This window comes from Erinaceus europaeus, chromosome 11, assembly GCF_950295315.1.
Source record: "Erinaceus europaeus chromosome 11, mEriEur2.1, whole genome shotgun sequence".
Lineage (NCBI taxonomy): Eukaryota > Metazoa > Chordata > Mammalia > Eulipotyphla > Erinaceidae > Erinaceus > Erinaceus europaeus.
The window spans coordinates 67945376-67962346 of record NC_080172.1 but is presented as its reverse complement, the minus strand read 5'-3'; the positions used below and the strand labels follow the sequence as shown (position 1 = coordinate 67962346).

The following is a 16971-nucleotide window of genomic DNA, read 5'->3' as shown; positions in this document are numbered from 1 at the left end:
GAGGAGGAGGGGGGAGGAGGAGGAAGAGGGGAGGAGGAGGAGGAAGAGGAGGAGGAGAGGAAGAAGAAACCGAGGTGATGGATGGAGTCGGTCCAGCCGGGTTTGGGCAGAGGCAGTACAGGGTATCGATCGCTGAGCTCAGTAGGAGAGACAAATTGGCAGAAATGCTGCAAACACCAGCAGCCTCCTAGCCACCTCAGTACCGGGGCTGGCTCTGGCTGGGAGATGAGTTGGCCTTCTGTCATTCTGACAGGTGATCTCGGTCTAGTCGGCTAGGACCTCCCTAACCCAGACGTCGTCACTCTAACCCTCTGCTCTGCATCAGGGCAACGTGGGTTTCCCAAAGAGGAAGCACACGCTGGAGCTGGGCGCCCTCCCCCACTCCAACCCCTGTGTCCTTCAGCACACCCTACACACTCCCTCCCCTTGCCCTTCTGATTCACAGCGCCCACCTCCCTGCACCTACCCTCTTCCATCTACCGGGGAGCGAAGTCGCTTGGTGGCCGCCAGCCCGGGAAGGGGCGCCAGCCAGTTGGCGGCGGAGGCAAGGCTTCTAGAGGGGTGTCTTGTCTAGGGAGAGGCTTGGGGCTGGGGTGTGTCTGCAGTCGGTTTGGGAGAGTGGGCTGGAGCACAAAGAATGCGTGGACAAGGGGCAGCAGAGGAGGTTCCTGGCTTTAGGGTCTTTTCCCCGCCGCAAGTGTGCATTTCAGAGGGACTCGCGCTGCTAGCCTAGTAGGCGACAGCATCCCCGCCTAGACTCTGTTTCCCAGAAGGCTATGCGCAAGGGAGGGTGCTGGCTGGGCGGCCAGCGCTGCGCTTGCGCAGAGCGAGAGCTGGAGCTGGGGGAGGGAGGGGGAGGCGTGCCCGCGGTGGGGCGGCGGGGAGGGGGCCGCGCGGCGGGGAGGGGGCCGCGCGGCGGCGGCGCCGGGGCGGGCGCGCGTCCGCGGCGGTGATGGCGGTGCGTGAACGCGCGGCGGCAGCAATGGCCGCTCTGGAGCGGCGAGTGCCGAGTCTCGATGACTTCGCGGGACAGAGCTGGAGCTCGTGGGTGGAACGGGCCGACTTGCCCGCGGCCGACGGTGAGTGAAGCCCCTCTAGAGTCCGGGGATCCCATCACTGTCTCCCCTCCCCCCCTGCGGGCCCCCGCCAGCAGAGGGGAGCCGCCGACGGGAGCCGCCGTACGGGTCCCCGGCCCCCCAAACAAAGGACCCGCCGGGTCCTAGTGCCCTCCCGCTCCGCCACCTTGGCGCCTCCGGGTCCTAACGCCGGCTGAGCGCTCGCAGCCCACCCTGCCCACCTCTGCTCCAGCCGATTCCCGATGCCTCCCCCCACTTCTGCATGCCGTTCTCTTCCTCCTTGCCTGCTGGCCTTTAGCTCCCGTCCCTCCTGCACCTGCCTTGGGTTTCCCCCATCCTCGGCAGCCCTCTCCACGTGTTTCCCACGCACCCCACTTCTGTGCCCCTCTCCTAGCCCCCCTTGTTCCTGTACCTTCTTCCCACACCTCCTGCCCTTTCTCTGCATCTGCCAGCCGGTTGCAGTTCCACGGGACCCCCGCCCCCTCCGCTGTAGGTCTTCGGTCCATCCACCCATCCTCTCTGCCTCCCTCCTTACATTTATCCATCCATGCCTCTAGCCCCCTGCCCTTTGCCGGGCCTCTCTCCTTGCCTCTTGGCTCTTTCCTCCAGCCCCCCATCTTCTCTAGGCCCCCGAGTGCCTTTGGTGAGCAAACTGACTGCCCCTTTTCCTGATCTTTGTCTTCTGGGCCCCAGGGGGCACCTGGCCTCGTGGCCTTTGAGGTGACAGCAGGCATCACGCCCCTGAAGAAGTTTGCAAGTGTGAAGAGGTGAAGGAGGAGACCGCATGGAGCAGTCTCTGATGACACTTGTTCTCCTCTGAGACGTCTGACTCCCAGCTCCGTCCGTCCATCACTACATTTGAACGGACTTAAAGAGTGGGGGCTGCCCCTTGTCTTTGGCATGTCTAACCCACCACCCCTCGTAGCTACAGATTACATAAGACTGGTAGCTATCTCCTCTTCCTAGAAAGGGGCAGATCTCTTAGTGGGCATCAGAAGCTGACCTGAGTGGGAGCCAGATCAGCCTGGGACTGCCCCATGCTGGGTGGGCTGGGATGGGGCCATTGTCAGGGTCTGGGTGCTTTGAGAACCGGAAATGGAATCAGTCAGGTTTGGTGACTCAGAATTGATTTTTTTCCAAGGGACAGGGAGGGGGCGTAGAGGAGGGAAGGAGGGGAGTTAGATAGGGGGATGGGGCTAAAGCTGCTTTGCACAGCTAAGATGTTTTTGTCAGCAACCCAGAAACTGAGGTACAAGGGCAACCCTTGCCCGAAGCCCTCCTGAGCAGGGGAGGGGCTTTCCTAGCTGGCCAAGGAGACTTTGAAGATTTCATATCAGTTTCTCTGCTCTCTAGCCATCATATCAAGGCAGGACAGAAGCTGGGTGTAACTTTGACAGTGCCATGGTTACCCAGCTCCAGGGCTTGGAGACCTGGAGTGTAACCGTTTGCAATGCCACAGTGTAGCAGAATGAAACTATCTGAGAAACCTCAAGAAGGGATTGGGGGATCTGCAGTAAAATATGTTGAGGACTATTTCCCATTTACGTGGGGGAAGCAGGCCCAGAAAACAGATGGTGTTCACCCACGGTCACCCAACTAATCAGTAGTGGAACCTTGAACTGCACCTTGGAGAGAAGGCTCCATGTGAAAGATGACTGGATCCCGCCTAATGGGGACAGCTCATTCCAGAGGTATCAGGGGAAGGAAGGATGGGCACTTGGGAACGACCCACAGAAAGGGTCTCCCAGGGTCCTGAGCACTAGGAGCTGGTCAGGGGATGTGGGCTTCCTTCTGCCCAGCTATAGGCCCTGGGTGGGTAGGAGGAGCTGGGGCTTCTGGGTCTGGGGGGTGGTGGTTCTGAACTGTGTTTCTCCTCCAGGGGCTGAATTGGAGGAGAGTAACAAAAACACCAAGAAGCTGGATGCCATGACCCTCATTAAAGAAGGTGGGAGTCAGCACCCCCTATGGCTGGGGTCCAGGGCACATAAGAGCACCTTTCCTGTCTGCACACCTCAGAAGGAGCGAGCTGCCTGAAGCAGCAGACCAGAGGATCCTCATGTGATAGGGTCCATTCCTTTCTCTGACTCAGCCCATCCCCCTGGGTTCTGACCTCTTGTGGGGGATTCCTGTCACAGGTGATTGGTACTCCCTCATCCCAAAACCCATATTCTCAGGGACCGCTTTGACTGAGCTGGATATGGTGCATTCCAGCCTAAAACCTGTCACGTTGGCTGGGAGAAAAACTGTCCTCCAAGGGATGGTTGGGAACTCTCTCCCATCTCACAGGAAAACCCTGGGGTCCCCAGCCCCAGTAAAAAGGATTTGTGTCATTGCAGACATGTCCATCTTTGGGCACTGCCCTGCCCATGATGACTTCTATTTGGTTGTGTGTAACCACTGCAGCCAGGTGGTGAAGCCTCAAGCTTTCCAGAAGCACTGCGGTGAGGCCAGGGGAGGGGATGGAGGGGACAGGGGGGAGTGTGGAACATGGAACTCTGAGGACAGGGGCAATTGGGAGTCCTGTGGGTAGTAGAGGGAGGTGTCAGGATTGTGGTGGGTCTGGGTTGTTGAGTAAACTTCTAGCACCTGGTGGAGTGAACAGGAAGAGCTGTGGAATGCAGCTGTGTCTAAAAGGATCAGATTTAAATAGGAATGGGACAGGTTTAAAATCAAGGCCCTGGAAACACTGGACTCTCTAACTGGGGGTGGGGGTATGTGAACAGGGCAAGGCTGAGGAAGCAGGCAGTGGATACCTCTCACTTTATTTTTCTCTATATCCTGGTGACAGAAAGAAGACATGGGCCCCTCAGCAAGCTTTACACACGGGCCCCGCCCCCACCTCCAGCCCCCGCCAGCTCTCAGAAATGCCATGTAGTGAATGGGCAGGGACCAGCTTGTAGAGCCCCAGGTTCTACCAAAACCACCTCCAGGGAGAAAGGGCAGGGGTCCAGGAGTCGTGGCCACCAGCCTCCAGAGAAGACCCAGAAAGACAACCTCTGGTAAGCAAAGACTGAGGCTCCCTTAGACCAGCCCTGACATTAGCCCAGGGAGGGGTGGATATAAATGGAGGTAGCTTTAAGGCTGTGGGCAGTGCCCACAACAAGGGACAGTTACCACAAAGAAGGCTCCCTTCCCTGTGCTCCAGGGAACAGAGGGCCCCCTTTCCCATCTTCTGCACCCCTGTTGGAGCTCAACCAAGGTCTAAGGCTGTGGGGGAGATGGCTCTGGGCTGGAGTCCAGGACACCAGCCTCCTTACTTATCAGCCCACACTCTCTCCATATGTAGCCTTTTTGTGCCTGTGGTGAACCTGGAAAAGATGTCCAGCCTCCCGAAGCCTGATGGTCCTGGAATCAGGGTGGCCCCACCCTCTGCTTTCCTCAGCCAGCCAGGCAGCCTCACTAAGGACTCTCCTGGAAAAGCCCCCATGGCTCCCCCTTCTAAAGAACCTCCTGGCAGAGAGAACATTGAGATAACCCCCAGCGAGGGCCCAAGTCACCGGGTTGAAGGCAGCCCCCCTGAAAAGGAGCCTAGTGGGGCCAGGCTGACTCCCAAAAGCCACCGAAAGATGGCACGTGAGTAGTCTTGGTCTTGGGGGCCAGGAAGATTGAGAGAAGACTCCTTTGTTCTTGCACCTGGTGGGGAGGAGCTCGGAAAGGGGGCCCTAGCCATCACAGGTTGCCGGGGTATAAGAGCTAATAGTCACCCCCTGACATGGCTTTTCATTGACATACATGCTTTTAAGGAGCTTCTCACAGCCTAGCCCTCTTGCTCCAGGCTAAGGGACTCTTTCTGAGCAGATGAAGTTAAACTTCCTCACCTTGGGCCTGACCTTCATTTCCTTTCTCACTTAGATCCCAGGCACCTGATACCTCCCTCAGCTGGTTTCCCTACATCCATGATACCTGTGATTGTCTCCCCCCCCACCCCCACTTTTGTCATCATTCTCTTTATTTCTTTTTCCTTTCACTTCATAATATTTATCAGCACAAGAGATAAGAGAAAGAACCAGGGCATCACTGTGGCATATGAGCTGTCTGGGATTGAGCTTTGAGTCCAATTCTCTGTCCATTGCTCCACCTCCTGGGCCACCTGTTTTTGTTTCCTTGATGTGTGTTGCACTGTTCTGAGCTTGGAGCCTCCAAAAAGAATACCTTGTCTTGGGCTGGAATTGAGACTAGTTTTTGTGCCCAGCAGAGAGCAGCTGGGGGTTCAGGGGAGTTTCTCCGGAAGGCTGTGTGGTCCCAGATTGAGGGCCAGAAGCTCTTGTGTCTTGAACCTGGTGCTTCCCAGGCCTTTAGCAGGAAGAGGCAGAGTCTTCTGGAATAGCCTTGGGGCTCATGGGAACCACTTCCTCCACAGGGAAGGAGTGTGATCTCAACAGGCAGTGTGGGGTCATAAATCCTGAGACCAAAAAGATCTGTACCCGCCTGCTGACCTGCAAGGTAACCCCCACTCCCACTGCAGGGTGAGGGACTGGGGCCCTGGGCATGGGAAGGGACTGTGCTGTTCCAAATCTGGCTCTGGGTGAGAGTCTAACCCTGACCAAGCAGGAGAGAGGAGACTGACCCCACTGGACCCAAGGTGGGGACACTAGGCAGGGGGTGATTGCCAGACCCTCCCCCTCCCCCAAGGGAGTGTTCATCCCTGTGGAGAAGATTCCTGCCCCCAAACACACTCATACCCCCTCTCTCTCCACTTGCCCAGGCTGGAGCTCACTGCTGCCTCTCACTCTAGCTCAGCTCACACCACCCTCCCCTACTCCTCCACCTTGCTGTATTCTAGATCCACTCGGTGCACCAGCGCCGGGAGGTCCAGGGCCGTGCCAAGGACTTTGATGTGTTGGTGGCAGAGCTGAAGGCCAGCTCCCGCAAAGGGGAGTCCCCCAAGGAAAAGAGCCCAGGGCGCAAGGAGCCAGCTCTCAAGCGCCCTTCCCAAGAGCCTCCCTCCTCAGTCCAGGTTGTGGCAGCAGCAGCTACTCCCAGCAACACCTTCTCCTCGCGCACGAAGCAGGCCTACCCCTTCTGTGCACTGCCCAGGTATGTTCAGGACTGGCCCCTATCTCCCCTGGAGACTCATGGCCCTAAGCCCTAGAGACCCCAGGAAACAGTCCCAGGGAATGAACTGGAAGATGCTGCCTTGCCAGCCCTGAGTTTGGAGTGTGCCCCACCCCTACACACACACCATCACTCCAGGCAGTGGTACCAGCAGAGATGACTCCCCATTCCTGACCAAGCAAATCCTAGTATCTCACCCTCTCTACAGGGTGCCAGATCCAACATCCAGGGTAAAAATATTTTCTCAACTGCTGCCCCATGCCAAAACTTTTAACTGGGGAGCCTAAGACTCAGGTCCTTGGTGAGACAGCCCCATAGTGTGTTCATTCACTGGGCCCTGCCTGTGTAGAGGCTTCTTTGGACCCTGGGGAGAGCCTGCCTTGCTACAAGAAACACACATGTATCTCTTTTTGCCCATAGCATGAGAGACAGACATGAAATGCAGGCTCAGCTCCCAGACAGGCTCACAGGAATCTGATGTGAGGAGGGGGTTGAGAGAACTGACTAGACTGACCTGGGTGCAGTTAGAGCTCAGGTTTTCTGGAGAAGGTGAATCTGAAGTAGAGTTTCCCCCTGAAGGGGCAGGACCTGGGAAGTGAAAGGACTGGGGAGAGAATTCCTTGTGAGCTGTGACCCCTAATCATTCTGATTCCTCCTCTGTGAGCTATCATTACCTCCCTTCCTGTCCTCCTTTTTCTTGGTCTGATGACCCATCAGGATGTCTGCCCTGGCTTCTTAAGCTCAGTGGGGTCAGAGATACCCCTGCTCTGATCTCATACCTGTCACAATGCCCTTAGATCTCCTTTGACCATTCCAGGTCTCGGGCCTCCTCTGAGAGTGAGTTGGATGATGAAGGACCTTGTGGTGGTGATGTGGACCCAGGCCTGTTCCCCTTCCCTCTGCCCCGGGGTGGGGCCCAGGCCTCCAGTGAGGAGAGTGAGGAGGAGGGGACATCTGATGACCTCCACCTCTACCCTGACTGCCACTATGCAACCCGGCCCCCGAGACCACAGGCGGTAAGGATGGGGGCAGAGACCTGGGGCAGGGGTGGACTGGACCTCCTGGCCCACCGTTTGGTGAGAAGGTCTGATTGATCCTGTGTGCAGATGCCTGCTCTGCATCCTGCAGTCTCCTAACTACACACTTATCTTCTGCTTCTAGTTCTGCACTTTTGGGAGCCGGCTGGTGAGTCCAGGATGCTATGTGTTTAGCCGCCGGCTGGACCGGTTCTGCTCAGCACTGAGCTCCATGCTGGAGCGGCACCTCAACTCACACATGTGGAAGTGAGTGCAGTGATCCCAGAGCACCTCTCCCCTGGCCCCAGTCTTTTGCAGAACCAGTATACTGCCTTCCTCAACCCCCTGACTCCAGACATGCATGGGCTTCAGACACCCTGATTTTGAACATGTGCCCATAGGTATGGGTTGGCTGTCTGCCAGGAAGACCCTAATGGAGCCAGAAGGGGTGGGGAAACCAGGTGGCCTGGAGCTGGTCTGAGGCAGGACATAAAGGAAAGGGGTGGTTCAGGAGTGAACCTTAACTCTCAGTCACTACTTCCAGTATCTTGGAAGTAACTGGGGATGGGGAAAGTCCAAACTGAGATTTAGTTCATTCCTGCCTTTCCCTATGCCACCTCCTTGTCCTCAGTCCCAGTGTCTGCCAGCAGATGGCAGCAACTCCAGGCTCTGTCTGCCATTTCTAGGTGGGGCCCTGAGACTAGAGTATGCTGATGGGGAGGCTGGCTTAAAGCTTGACATTTAGAGTGAGGAAATCTTCTTTTTTCTTTGCTGCAGGAAAATACCGCCAGCGGCTGAGCCTCCATCCCACCTTGTTAGCTCCCCCCTGTCTGCTCCCCTGAGCCCATCCTCTGCTGGCAGCTGCCCTCGCCTTCCAGGCCCTCCCCCCAGACCTGCCTGCCCAGCCTCCACACCCCCCACCAAGGACAGTCTTGTCCCCAACTACCCTGCAGGCTCCCCCAGTGTGGCGGCTGCCTGCAGTCAGGCAGAGTGCATGGGCGGGAGCCAGGCGATCACCTCACCACTGCCTGCCAACACGCCATCCCCATCCTTCAGCAAGCTCCCACCTTCTAAGGCCAGCAAGTCATCCAAAGGCAAGGACGGGGCTGACTCGGAGGCCCCTTCTCGAAAACGAAAGCTGTCCCCTGGCCCCACCACTTTCAAACGGACCTGCATCCTGGAGCCCACTGGAAAAGGCAAACCTTCTGGCTGCCGGGGCCTCTCAGCCAAGACTAAAACAGCTCTGAGTGTGGGGCTGAATGGGACGGTGGGGCCCCGCGTGAAGCGGGCAGGACCCTTGGACTGTCGGGCCTCCCCTCATCCCCCCACACCCATTAAGGCTTCTCAGCTGGATGGCCGGGGAGTATCTGGACACCCAACCAAGGCCCTGCCCACCAACTGTCTCTCTGAGGAGGAGGTAGCAAAGAAGCGGAAAAACTTGGCCACTTACTGCCGGCCAGTGAAGACCAAGCACTGCCAGGCGGGTGCCCCTGCCGATGTGGCCTGTCCTGTGCGCCGCAAGAAGCCAGGCCCAGCCCTCGCCTTTGAAGAGAAGTGTTCCACACTGAAGGTACCACCCCAGCTCTCTGGATCTTGGGCAGGGAAGGGGAAGGACGGTGAGGGAGGAGTGCTCAGGGGGAGCTCTATACGGAGAAAGTACTAAGTAATTGAGCAGGAAGGGAAGAAGGGGACATTGAGTGTTGTTGGAACATCTGTTTAGGGAGAGATAAGTTAACTTTTAGCAAAGGGACCCCAACATTTGCTTGATGACCCTTTTCTTATTCCCAGCCCTCTCTTTGGACTGAGATGCTGCCTCTCCCTCCCCACCCCCACCCCTGCTTTTGCTTTAATTAAAGGGCCACTTTCTGAGTTGGCTATGGCCCTCCCTCCAGGAACTGGAGCTACCTCTGTCCCCTGAAGGAATGGAAGTGGGACTCCATGAGCTCTGATAAACAAAGGTTTGGGCAGTGGCATCGAGCTTGGGACCCTGAGCTATGGCTTAATGTGTTGGACTGCAGGGTGGGTGGGCAGGTTTCAGTCATTTGCGTGCCCTCTGGACATTAGGGCAGGGACAAAACTCAGGATCCACATATGTACATGTGCCTGCCCTCCTTGCACGTGCTTCCTTCCACATTTCAGGTGCCAGGCAGGTCTCCAGGGTTTCCGGTAAAGCCAGCTGGCAGGTTCACGAGCCTGTTCTGGTGGGAGCCCTGAAGGAATGTGCTCTGGGATGTCCATGTAGTCGCAGCCAGGAGGGACTGATTGGAGGTGGGAAGAGGGGGTGTCCTCCTGGCTTAGGCACTGGCCAGATGCACAGCAACAGATCTGGTACCCATATGAAAGTAATGGGTCTGACAGATGCCCTGGGCCCAAGTGTGTGTGGGGAGTGTTCTCTAGGCTGCCCCTGTGGGTTGGCATTCAGTTGACTCTTGCCCAGTAGTCCTCTCCAGGACCACAGGAGGGGATCAAGCTTTGGCCCTTAACCTCTCCCTGTAGTTCACTAGGTAGAAGAACTAGTGGGCTCCCAGCTGATTCTGTCTCTCGCTTCTTGTCTTCTTGCAGTCAAAAGCCCATTAACGAGAAAGTGCCTGCCCACTGCAATGGAGCCGCCAGCACCTCCTCCTTTCCAGATCCGGGCCCCAGGCTGCCGCCGCTTTTTATAACTTTATATTATTTTTTTTTAAGAAAAAAAAAAAAACTCTTTAAAATACCTCAAGACTGTCTCCCTGTTCTGTTGCTGCTAGGAAAAAAAAAAAATACACACACACACACACACACACACACACATATATAACTGACACAAAGAAAAGGAAGGAAAGAATGTTACAAAATGAATGTCCTTACTGTCCCCTGCCTACCCTCATGCAGAGATGAGAAACAGCCACATGCTACCTCCCAGGGCTTGCCTGTCATACTTTCTTATGCTGGTATGTTCTGTCCTTTTAAACAAGATGCAAATGCCTGGGTTTTACATCACTGGAGGAATCTCTCTGGAAACTATGAAGAGGCATGTGGCTCTGAGTGAGCATGGCTACCCAGACCTGAGTCCATGGCGAAGGAGCCAGTCCTCTGGCTCTGATCTTAGATCTTTGCCCTGAGAGTCTGTGGGAGTGAGCTTACTGCTGTTCCAGCCCAGCCTGCCTCTTGCCTTATTTCCCCAATCACAGAGTGAGTTTGTACTCAGTTAGTAACTGCTTTTGTCCCTGATTTTGTGTGGGTACCACCTACTTGGGTCTCTTGCTTTGGCTTGTGGGTTTGCTTGTAAGGAAAAGGTCGAGTCTCCCTTGGGATGGCCTCCTCCAGCTGAGCTACACTTTGTGGGGGTGGGAGGGGGGAGGTAGAACAGGAAAAGGTGTGATCATTTAAAGAACTTCCCCTGGCATGTAAAGGAGTGTGGGAGGACCTGGTCCTTCAGGATCACCTGACTCTCCAGGGCTGAACAGATGGTGTGGAGGCAGCAAGGGTGGGGAGTGCCCTAGTTCTTCCATTTATCTCACTGGTGATGACTGCTGTGCAGATAAGGGGTGTCTCTTGCTCCTTTTGTCCTCCAGACCTGAATTTGCCAGGTATTGTGCTTTCCTTGCGTCGTCGTAGCCTTGCTCCTCCATCCCCTTAATGCATCAGAAGAAAGGAAGACAGAAGAGAGTGTGCAGGCAGGGAAACCCCTACTTGAGAAAACCACTCAAAATACTCAAAATATTTCACTTAGTATTCTTTTCTTTATTGGGGAATTAATGCTTTACATTCGACAGTAAATACAATAGTTTGTACATGCATAACATTTCCCAGTTTTCCATATAACAATACACCCCCCCAGGTCCTCTGTCATACTTTTTGGACCTGTATTCTTCCCCCCTTATTATTATTATTTATTAATTTATTATTCAGAGAACCAGCGCATCACTAAGGCACATGTGCCAGGGATCAGACTAAGCATCTCATGCTTAAGTGCATTGCTCTAACCACTGTGCCACCGCCTGGGTGGTGGTTTTTTATACACTTGGTGCAATGTACCAAGTATGTGATTTGGGGCTTGGGTGAAATAAGTTGCTACAAGTGCAATTTGCACAGACTACCCAGAGGGAAGCCGTCATAGACACAGGTGTCCAGGGATGCCCAGCTGGTTCCCTGATGCTCTGGAGGGCAAGTCCGCTCTCCCCGGCCCCTAGGGGGCGCTGTGGCCAAGCCCGCCGCAATGCCGGCGGCGACCCAGTCCCGTCCCCGGGGAGGAGCCTTTCAGTCGCGGCCACCTCCCGATCGCTAACCCGGAAGACGCGCCCTGGCTGCTGGGAGCGGGCCCCGGCCCGGCTCGGCCATGCAGTCCCTGGAGGTAGGTCTGGTTCCCGCTCCAGCGAGGGAGGCGAGATTGACCCGCTGGCTGCGGAGAGGCAGCGGCATCCTGGCGCACCTGGTGGCTTTGGGCTTCACCATCTTTCTGACTCTGCTGTCCCGGCCGGGAACCAGTGAGTGTGCGGGCCGGGCGGAAGGGGGCGGGGCCGGGAGCCTGGCTGGGACCCCAGCGGCGGAGGCTGGCGGGCTGTGGAGGGGTGCGGGGGAGTAGGGGCGGGGCCTTGGGAGGCAAGGCAGAGCGCCACTTGGGGGACCTAGGAGAGCAGGCTAGGTTCATTGTAGGACTGGGCTGACAGCTGCGAGGTGCCAAGTGTTCTTGGGGGGGGGGGGGGAAGTAGTGCAATGTTTGCCTTCTTGGTTGCTCACCTTTAATGCGCTGCTCAGGTTGGCCCTGAATTCCTGGTTGGGGTTGAGGGTAGTACTCAGTCCTGCACTCTGGAGCCGGATTCTCTGGGTTCCAACAGTTGGGGCAGAAACAATAGCTCCTAGACGTCAGTCTGTTCTCTTTGATTCTTAGGTCTTTTCTCCTGGCACCCAGTATTCATGGCCTTGGCGGTGAGTTTGGGCTTCGTTCAGCAGCAGATTTGTTGGGATGTGCTACTAGGGGAGCATCTTGCCTTGTGAAGGCTCAGAAAGGTGCGGGGAACAGCAAGGGATCCCAATCTTCCCTGTGACCTGTGAGACTGGGAAACATGGAGGGCTGGACTATAGTCAGTTGAAGGTGAGTGTGAGCACATGGAAGGTATTTCAGAGCCAGAATGTAGGAAGTGGGAGGACTGTTGTTATTCAGTTGCCCTCTCCTGCCCCAATTACCTCCCTGATGCCAATTTCAACATTTGTTGTTTTCACTGGGTAAGAAACAGGAGCCATTGTCTGGGTGGGGAGGCATGGATACCAACTTGAACAGTGAGGTGTCCACTCAATTGCAGGGGCTGGAGGGAGTTCTGTAGTCCACACCCACTGTTCCCCGTACTAGGATGTATGAGAGCACCCCTTTTCTCAGGCCTTCAGGCTGGACCTGAGGCTCACTGGTCCTCTCCTGTGTTCACAGTTCTGCCTCTGCGTGACGGAGGCCATTCTTCTCTTCTCACCGGACCACTCCCCATTCTTCTTCTGCTCCCGAAAGTCCCGGATCCGGCTTCACTGGGCAGGCCAGACCCTAGCTATCCTCTGTGCATCCCTAGGCCTGGGCTTCATCATCTCCAGCAGGACTCGAAGTGAGTTGCCTCACCTGGTGTCCTGGCATAGCTGGGTAGGGACTCTGACATTACTGGCTACCGGAGGCCAGGCACTGTGTGGGCTCTGCCTCCTCTGCCCTCGGGCAGCCAGGGTCTCAAGGGTGGCTCGTCTCAAACTCTACCATCTGACGTGTGGACTGGTGGTCTACCTGATGGCTACAGTAACAGTGCTACTGGGCATGTACTCCGTGTGGTTTCAAGCCCAGATCAAAGGTGTAGCCTGGTACCTGTGCCTGGCACTGCCCCTCTATCCAGCACTGGTGATCATGCACCAGATTTCCAGCTCCTACTTGCCAAGGAAGAAGATGGAAATGTGACTTTCTCAGGACTCCGAACCTATCTGGGACATGGCACTGGACTTCTGTGGTCCCACTGGTGACCTTCCAGGACTCCACTGCAGGAGTGGTAGGGTTTCATGTGCTTTTCAGCTGAGCTGGGGGCTGCAGAAACCTCCCACTGCTCTTGCAGAGGGGTGACTTGGATGGTGAAACAGGGAATTGTGCTGGGTAGAAGTGGAAGGTGATGGGGAGCTTGGTCCTGTAACCCCTACTCTTGAAACGATGGGGTTGTCAGACACTTTATGCTTACATGCCTAATGGAAAGTGTGGTTCCTGTGACATGAATGGCAGCTCTGGCTGTCTGAGTCACCTTCAAGGAAGGAGTGTGACATGATAGAGCCCCTGGGACTTGTCTAGGATCCTAGCCCTCATAGGCTCTTTTGCTTGACCCTGGGTAAGTCATGTGTCTGAGGACTGCAGCTTCCTCTTTTGTGTGATGAATGTTTCTAAACAGCCTCTGACATTCAGTGACTGTCAGGTCAATGTCACAGAACATCCTCCTGGCTCTGGACCATGTGAGTCCATTCAGCAAGCTCAGGACGTTATTCTAATGCCCATCCCCCCCCCCCCCCCCCATCTGGCGGGGCAGGTCTGATCTCTTTCAGGACTCTGCTGATTTGGCCCCAGAACCAACTCAAACCTCAATCTGGACACACAGGGTCAGGCACAGTGGGGGAAAAAAGGGTGAAGGGACAAACTCCTAGACAGTAAAGGTTGCACTAGAATCACTTTAAGGCTTTTGGAGCAGCAGAAGGGCATCATCTTAACCAAGCTTATGACTCCTGTCTGAGCTCAGTGCCTGACAAAGGACTCCCTTCAGGCTACCTGGGGGTCTGGGCATGAGGGCTATACTCCAGTGCACGAGAGTACTCCTCCTGGACACCCATTCCCAGTAGCAAGGTAGTTCTGAGTGGCTTGTGATTTTGCATTTTTCTTAGGACTCAGTTTCTTGCCTTAGCACTTAGTTTCATGGAGCCATTATAAAACCTTAAGAACAAAATAAGAACTAAGAAATGGCAGGGAAGTGAAGGGAAAGCCGAGTCTCCCTTGATTCCCTCCCCCACACACACATACCTTGTTAGCTAAGCTTCCCTCTGTTGTCATCCCTTGTCAGCTCTTTGGCCCAGAAGGGGGCCAAGTTTGGTGCCAGCTGGCAATGGAAGTCTGGGCCCTCTTCCCTGCAGAGACCTTTCCTTGTTCAAACTGGAAGTAGTTCCTAGGCTACCCTCAGCAGTGAAGGCTAGATGCCAGGCTGCTAACTGTAGTCTGGCTCAACTGAGGCAAGGGGACCTCCACAGATCCTGACAAGAAGTGGATGTAGGGCAGAGGGTAGATAGCATAATGGTTATGCAAACAGACTCTCATGCCTGAGGCTCCAAAGTCCCAGGTTCAATCTCCCACACCACCATAAGCCAGAGCTGAGCAGTGCTCTGGTAAAAAACAACAACGAAGAAACGGATGCAGCTGTGCCAGGAAAGCTGGTGAGGAGCAGGTAGAAGCAAAGGCAGCTCAGTAGGAGGAGGCCTGGGGTGTAGGGGCTTGAGCACTAGGTCCCAGGAATAGGGGAGAACCTTTCCAGATGACAGTATTTTAGATGTCCCAGGCTTCCTTAAGTTCCAAGATGTCCTTTGGGTGGCTCAGAAGCAATGACATAACAGTTCAGGAATGGGGATTACTTCAGCAAAGGCATTGTCCTCTGGGTGGACCTCACTAGGCTCCCCTTGGATCAGAAGGTATTTCCCAGGAGTGCTGTAGACAGACCCTGAGTTTTTAAAAGGACCACAGGATAGTTATTCCTATCTCCTTCATCACCCTCTTTCCCCCTTCTCAAGGTGCCCAGGGTGGTTTGAACTCAGGAGCGGTGATGACTGGGGCTGCATGAACAAGGTTCTCATGCAGGGTCGTGTTGGTGGGGGAGAGGAGCCCATTTCTTCTTCCTCTACCACAGCCAGAGCTGGGAGTCTCCTCACTCTGTCTATAGCAGGGTAAGGGGGTCAGGTAGGGTTCACCAGCCTGCTCTGAGAGCCAAGCAGGCAGCACCAGAAAGCCTGAGCCTGCCTGAGGTGTTGCCTCCTCCCAGGTGGTGCGGGGGCCGGTGGGTGGACAGGCAGGCAGGCTGACAGCCGGCAGTTTGCGTAGGCTGTGCCAGCTGATGTCTATTCCCAGCCCTGGGAGGAAGGGGGAAGTCATTTATATGCTGCAGGAGGAAGGCACTCCAGCTGTCACCTCTGACCAGCAGACCTGGGAGCAGGGGCAGAGGCCTGAGAGCAGGGCGCTGGGGTTCTGCTTTCGTCTTAATTACAGTATGGAGAGGTCACCCGGAGAGCCCTTCTGTGAGCCTGGCCAGATCTGAAGGGCAGGAAGAGGGCTTTCCTCTCCTCTTTGCATCTTTCTCCATCACCACATACCCTCATATCTTGGAGCAGCAGTTGGGCAACCATCAGACCACAGTACCAGGACACGCTTCCTGCAGCTGGGATTGGGGGACTGCAGGCCACATATGCCTCCTATTAATATTTGCTTCCCCCCACACCCTCTGTCCCCCAAGCTCCCTGTATCTCCCCATCTGGGACATTAGCTAGGCTTCTGAGCAATAAGGCAGAGGTTTTGGAGCAGAAACAAATGGTTGCCCTTTTGCTCTTGCACCCTTGCTAAGGAAAGCTGCTAAGAGTCTCTTTTGCCTTAAAAAAGAAAGAAAAGAAAAAAGAAAAATGCCAGGGTGTTCAATTTTTTTTAAAAAAAAAAGAAGTATGTCATTTGCACATATTTGCATATCAGGCTCACTAAAGTCCGGATTCCAAATATGACTCTATGCAAACTCAACCTTGAGGATATTAGAAATAGAGACATTTTTATATCTAAACTCCAGTGGTAATAGGGTTACCATTCTGGGTTCAGATTCCCTCCTCCTAAGCCACCCATCCATAGGCCCCCCACTGTGGCTGGGGGTAGAGTTGAGTGGCAGGAGCTCTGTGTCTGGGGAAGTCTTCCAGCCACACCTTCTGGGCTTTTCAGCTGCATGGAAGGTAGGCTGCCATCTCTTGTCAGCCTGTGTCTCCTTTCCCCCCCCCCCCCACAAAGCAGACTACTCCTCCCCACTCCAACACTGGCCTGTCCCTTCTCAGTGTCCCCACCCTCCTTCCCCTGGGCATGGCTGCTATGGGTCTTGTTTTTCAAACCTCACTGTGGGAGATCCAGGCATCCTCTCTGAGCCAGCTGGCTGCTGTGCTAAGGCCTGTTCAGAGTTAATAATAATCATTAGCTGAACAGTACTGGGGCCTTTCAGCTGCAGATCTCTAAGCACTTGCAGGCTGAGTCAGCCAGCCTTCACCTTCCCCACCTCTTCCTGGGCAGCAGTGTAAGAGAATGGAGAGGCACTGTGGGAGGGGAGATAGTCAGCAGTCTCCCAGCCCTGCCTGCCTTGGGGGGGGGGGCACCTCTCCTTGGAAATAGGCACAGAGAGTCCTCTGAATATACAGACATGGGTATTGTACCAGACAAGGGTCAGGATAGAGGGAACAGTGTGTGTTCTTCTGAGACAGATGGGAGCTGTTTCCTGTGAAACTCCCCTCCCCTGCTCTTCCTTTTCTAATACTTGGTCTGCAGAGGACACCCCAGGTCCTGATGCTCTGACCTCTGCAGGCTTAGGGAACAGGGCAGGTTCTGGTTTATTGCTCTAGCTGCCTCTGTGTCTGGTTGGCAAAAAGCAGTACGTTGGGTGAGGTGAAAACTGTTTTGACCTAGAAGCTAGGAAATGTGAAGTCTAGGTTCCCTAAGCCCTTGACACTGATGACTATAGGCTGCTTGACCTACCTCACAGGGCTGTTCTGAGGATTAGATGACCAAATGCATGTGTACAGCACTGGGAAGTTCAAAGCATTAAATACATGTAAATGGG

At 55.1% G+C, this 16971-nt stretch overlaps 2 protein-coding genes across 7 annotated transcripts; both read left to right on the top strand.

The window, feature by feature from the left end:
* The first annotated feature begins 450 nt into the window (after positions 1 to 450).
* Positions 451 to 9864, top strand: ATXN7L2 (ataxin 7 like 2). Of its 6 annotated transcripts, XM_060201947.1 has the most exons (13): positions 941 to 1079; positions 2635 to 2767; positions 2956 to 3021; positions 3413 to 3517; positions 3865 to 4075; positions 4363 to 4649; positions 5437 to 5519; positions 5860 to 6113; positions 6949 to 7147; positions 7293 to 7414; positions 7925 to 8717; positions 9004 to 9105; positions 9710 to 9838. In XM_060201947.1, the coding sequence occupies exons 2-12, from the start codon at positions 2728 to 2730 to the stop codon at positions 9094 to 9096; spliced, it is 2253 nt and encodes a 750-aa protein (XP_060057930.1). In that variant the 5' UTR covers positions 941 to 1079; positions 2635 to 2727; the 3' UTR covers positions 9097 to 9105; positions 9710 to 9838. The 6 variants fall into 6 exon arrangements, with proteins under 6 accessions (XP_016046429.2, XP_060057928.1, XP_016046430.2 ...); XM_016190943.2 differs by lacking the exon at positions 2635 to 2767 and having other exon boundaries at positions 451 to 1079; XM_060201945.1 differs by lacking the exon at positions 2635 to 2767 and having other exon boundaries at positions 452 to 1079; positions 9040 to 9105.
* Positions 9865 to 10980: 1116 nt separating this feature from the next.
* Positions 10981 to 16971, top strand: LOC103119091 (probable transmembrane reductase CYB561D1). The gene is made up of 3 exons (XM_007529334.3): positions 10981 to 11610; positions 12015 to 12052; positions 12549 to 16971. The coding sequence occupies exons 1-3, from the start codon at positions 11463 to 11465 to the stop codon at positions 13050 to 13052; spliced, it is 690 nt and encodes a 229-aa protein (XP_007529396.1). The 5' UTR covers positions 10981 to 11462; the 3' UTR covers positions 13053 to 16971.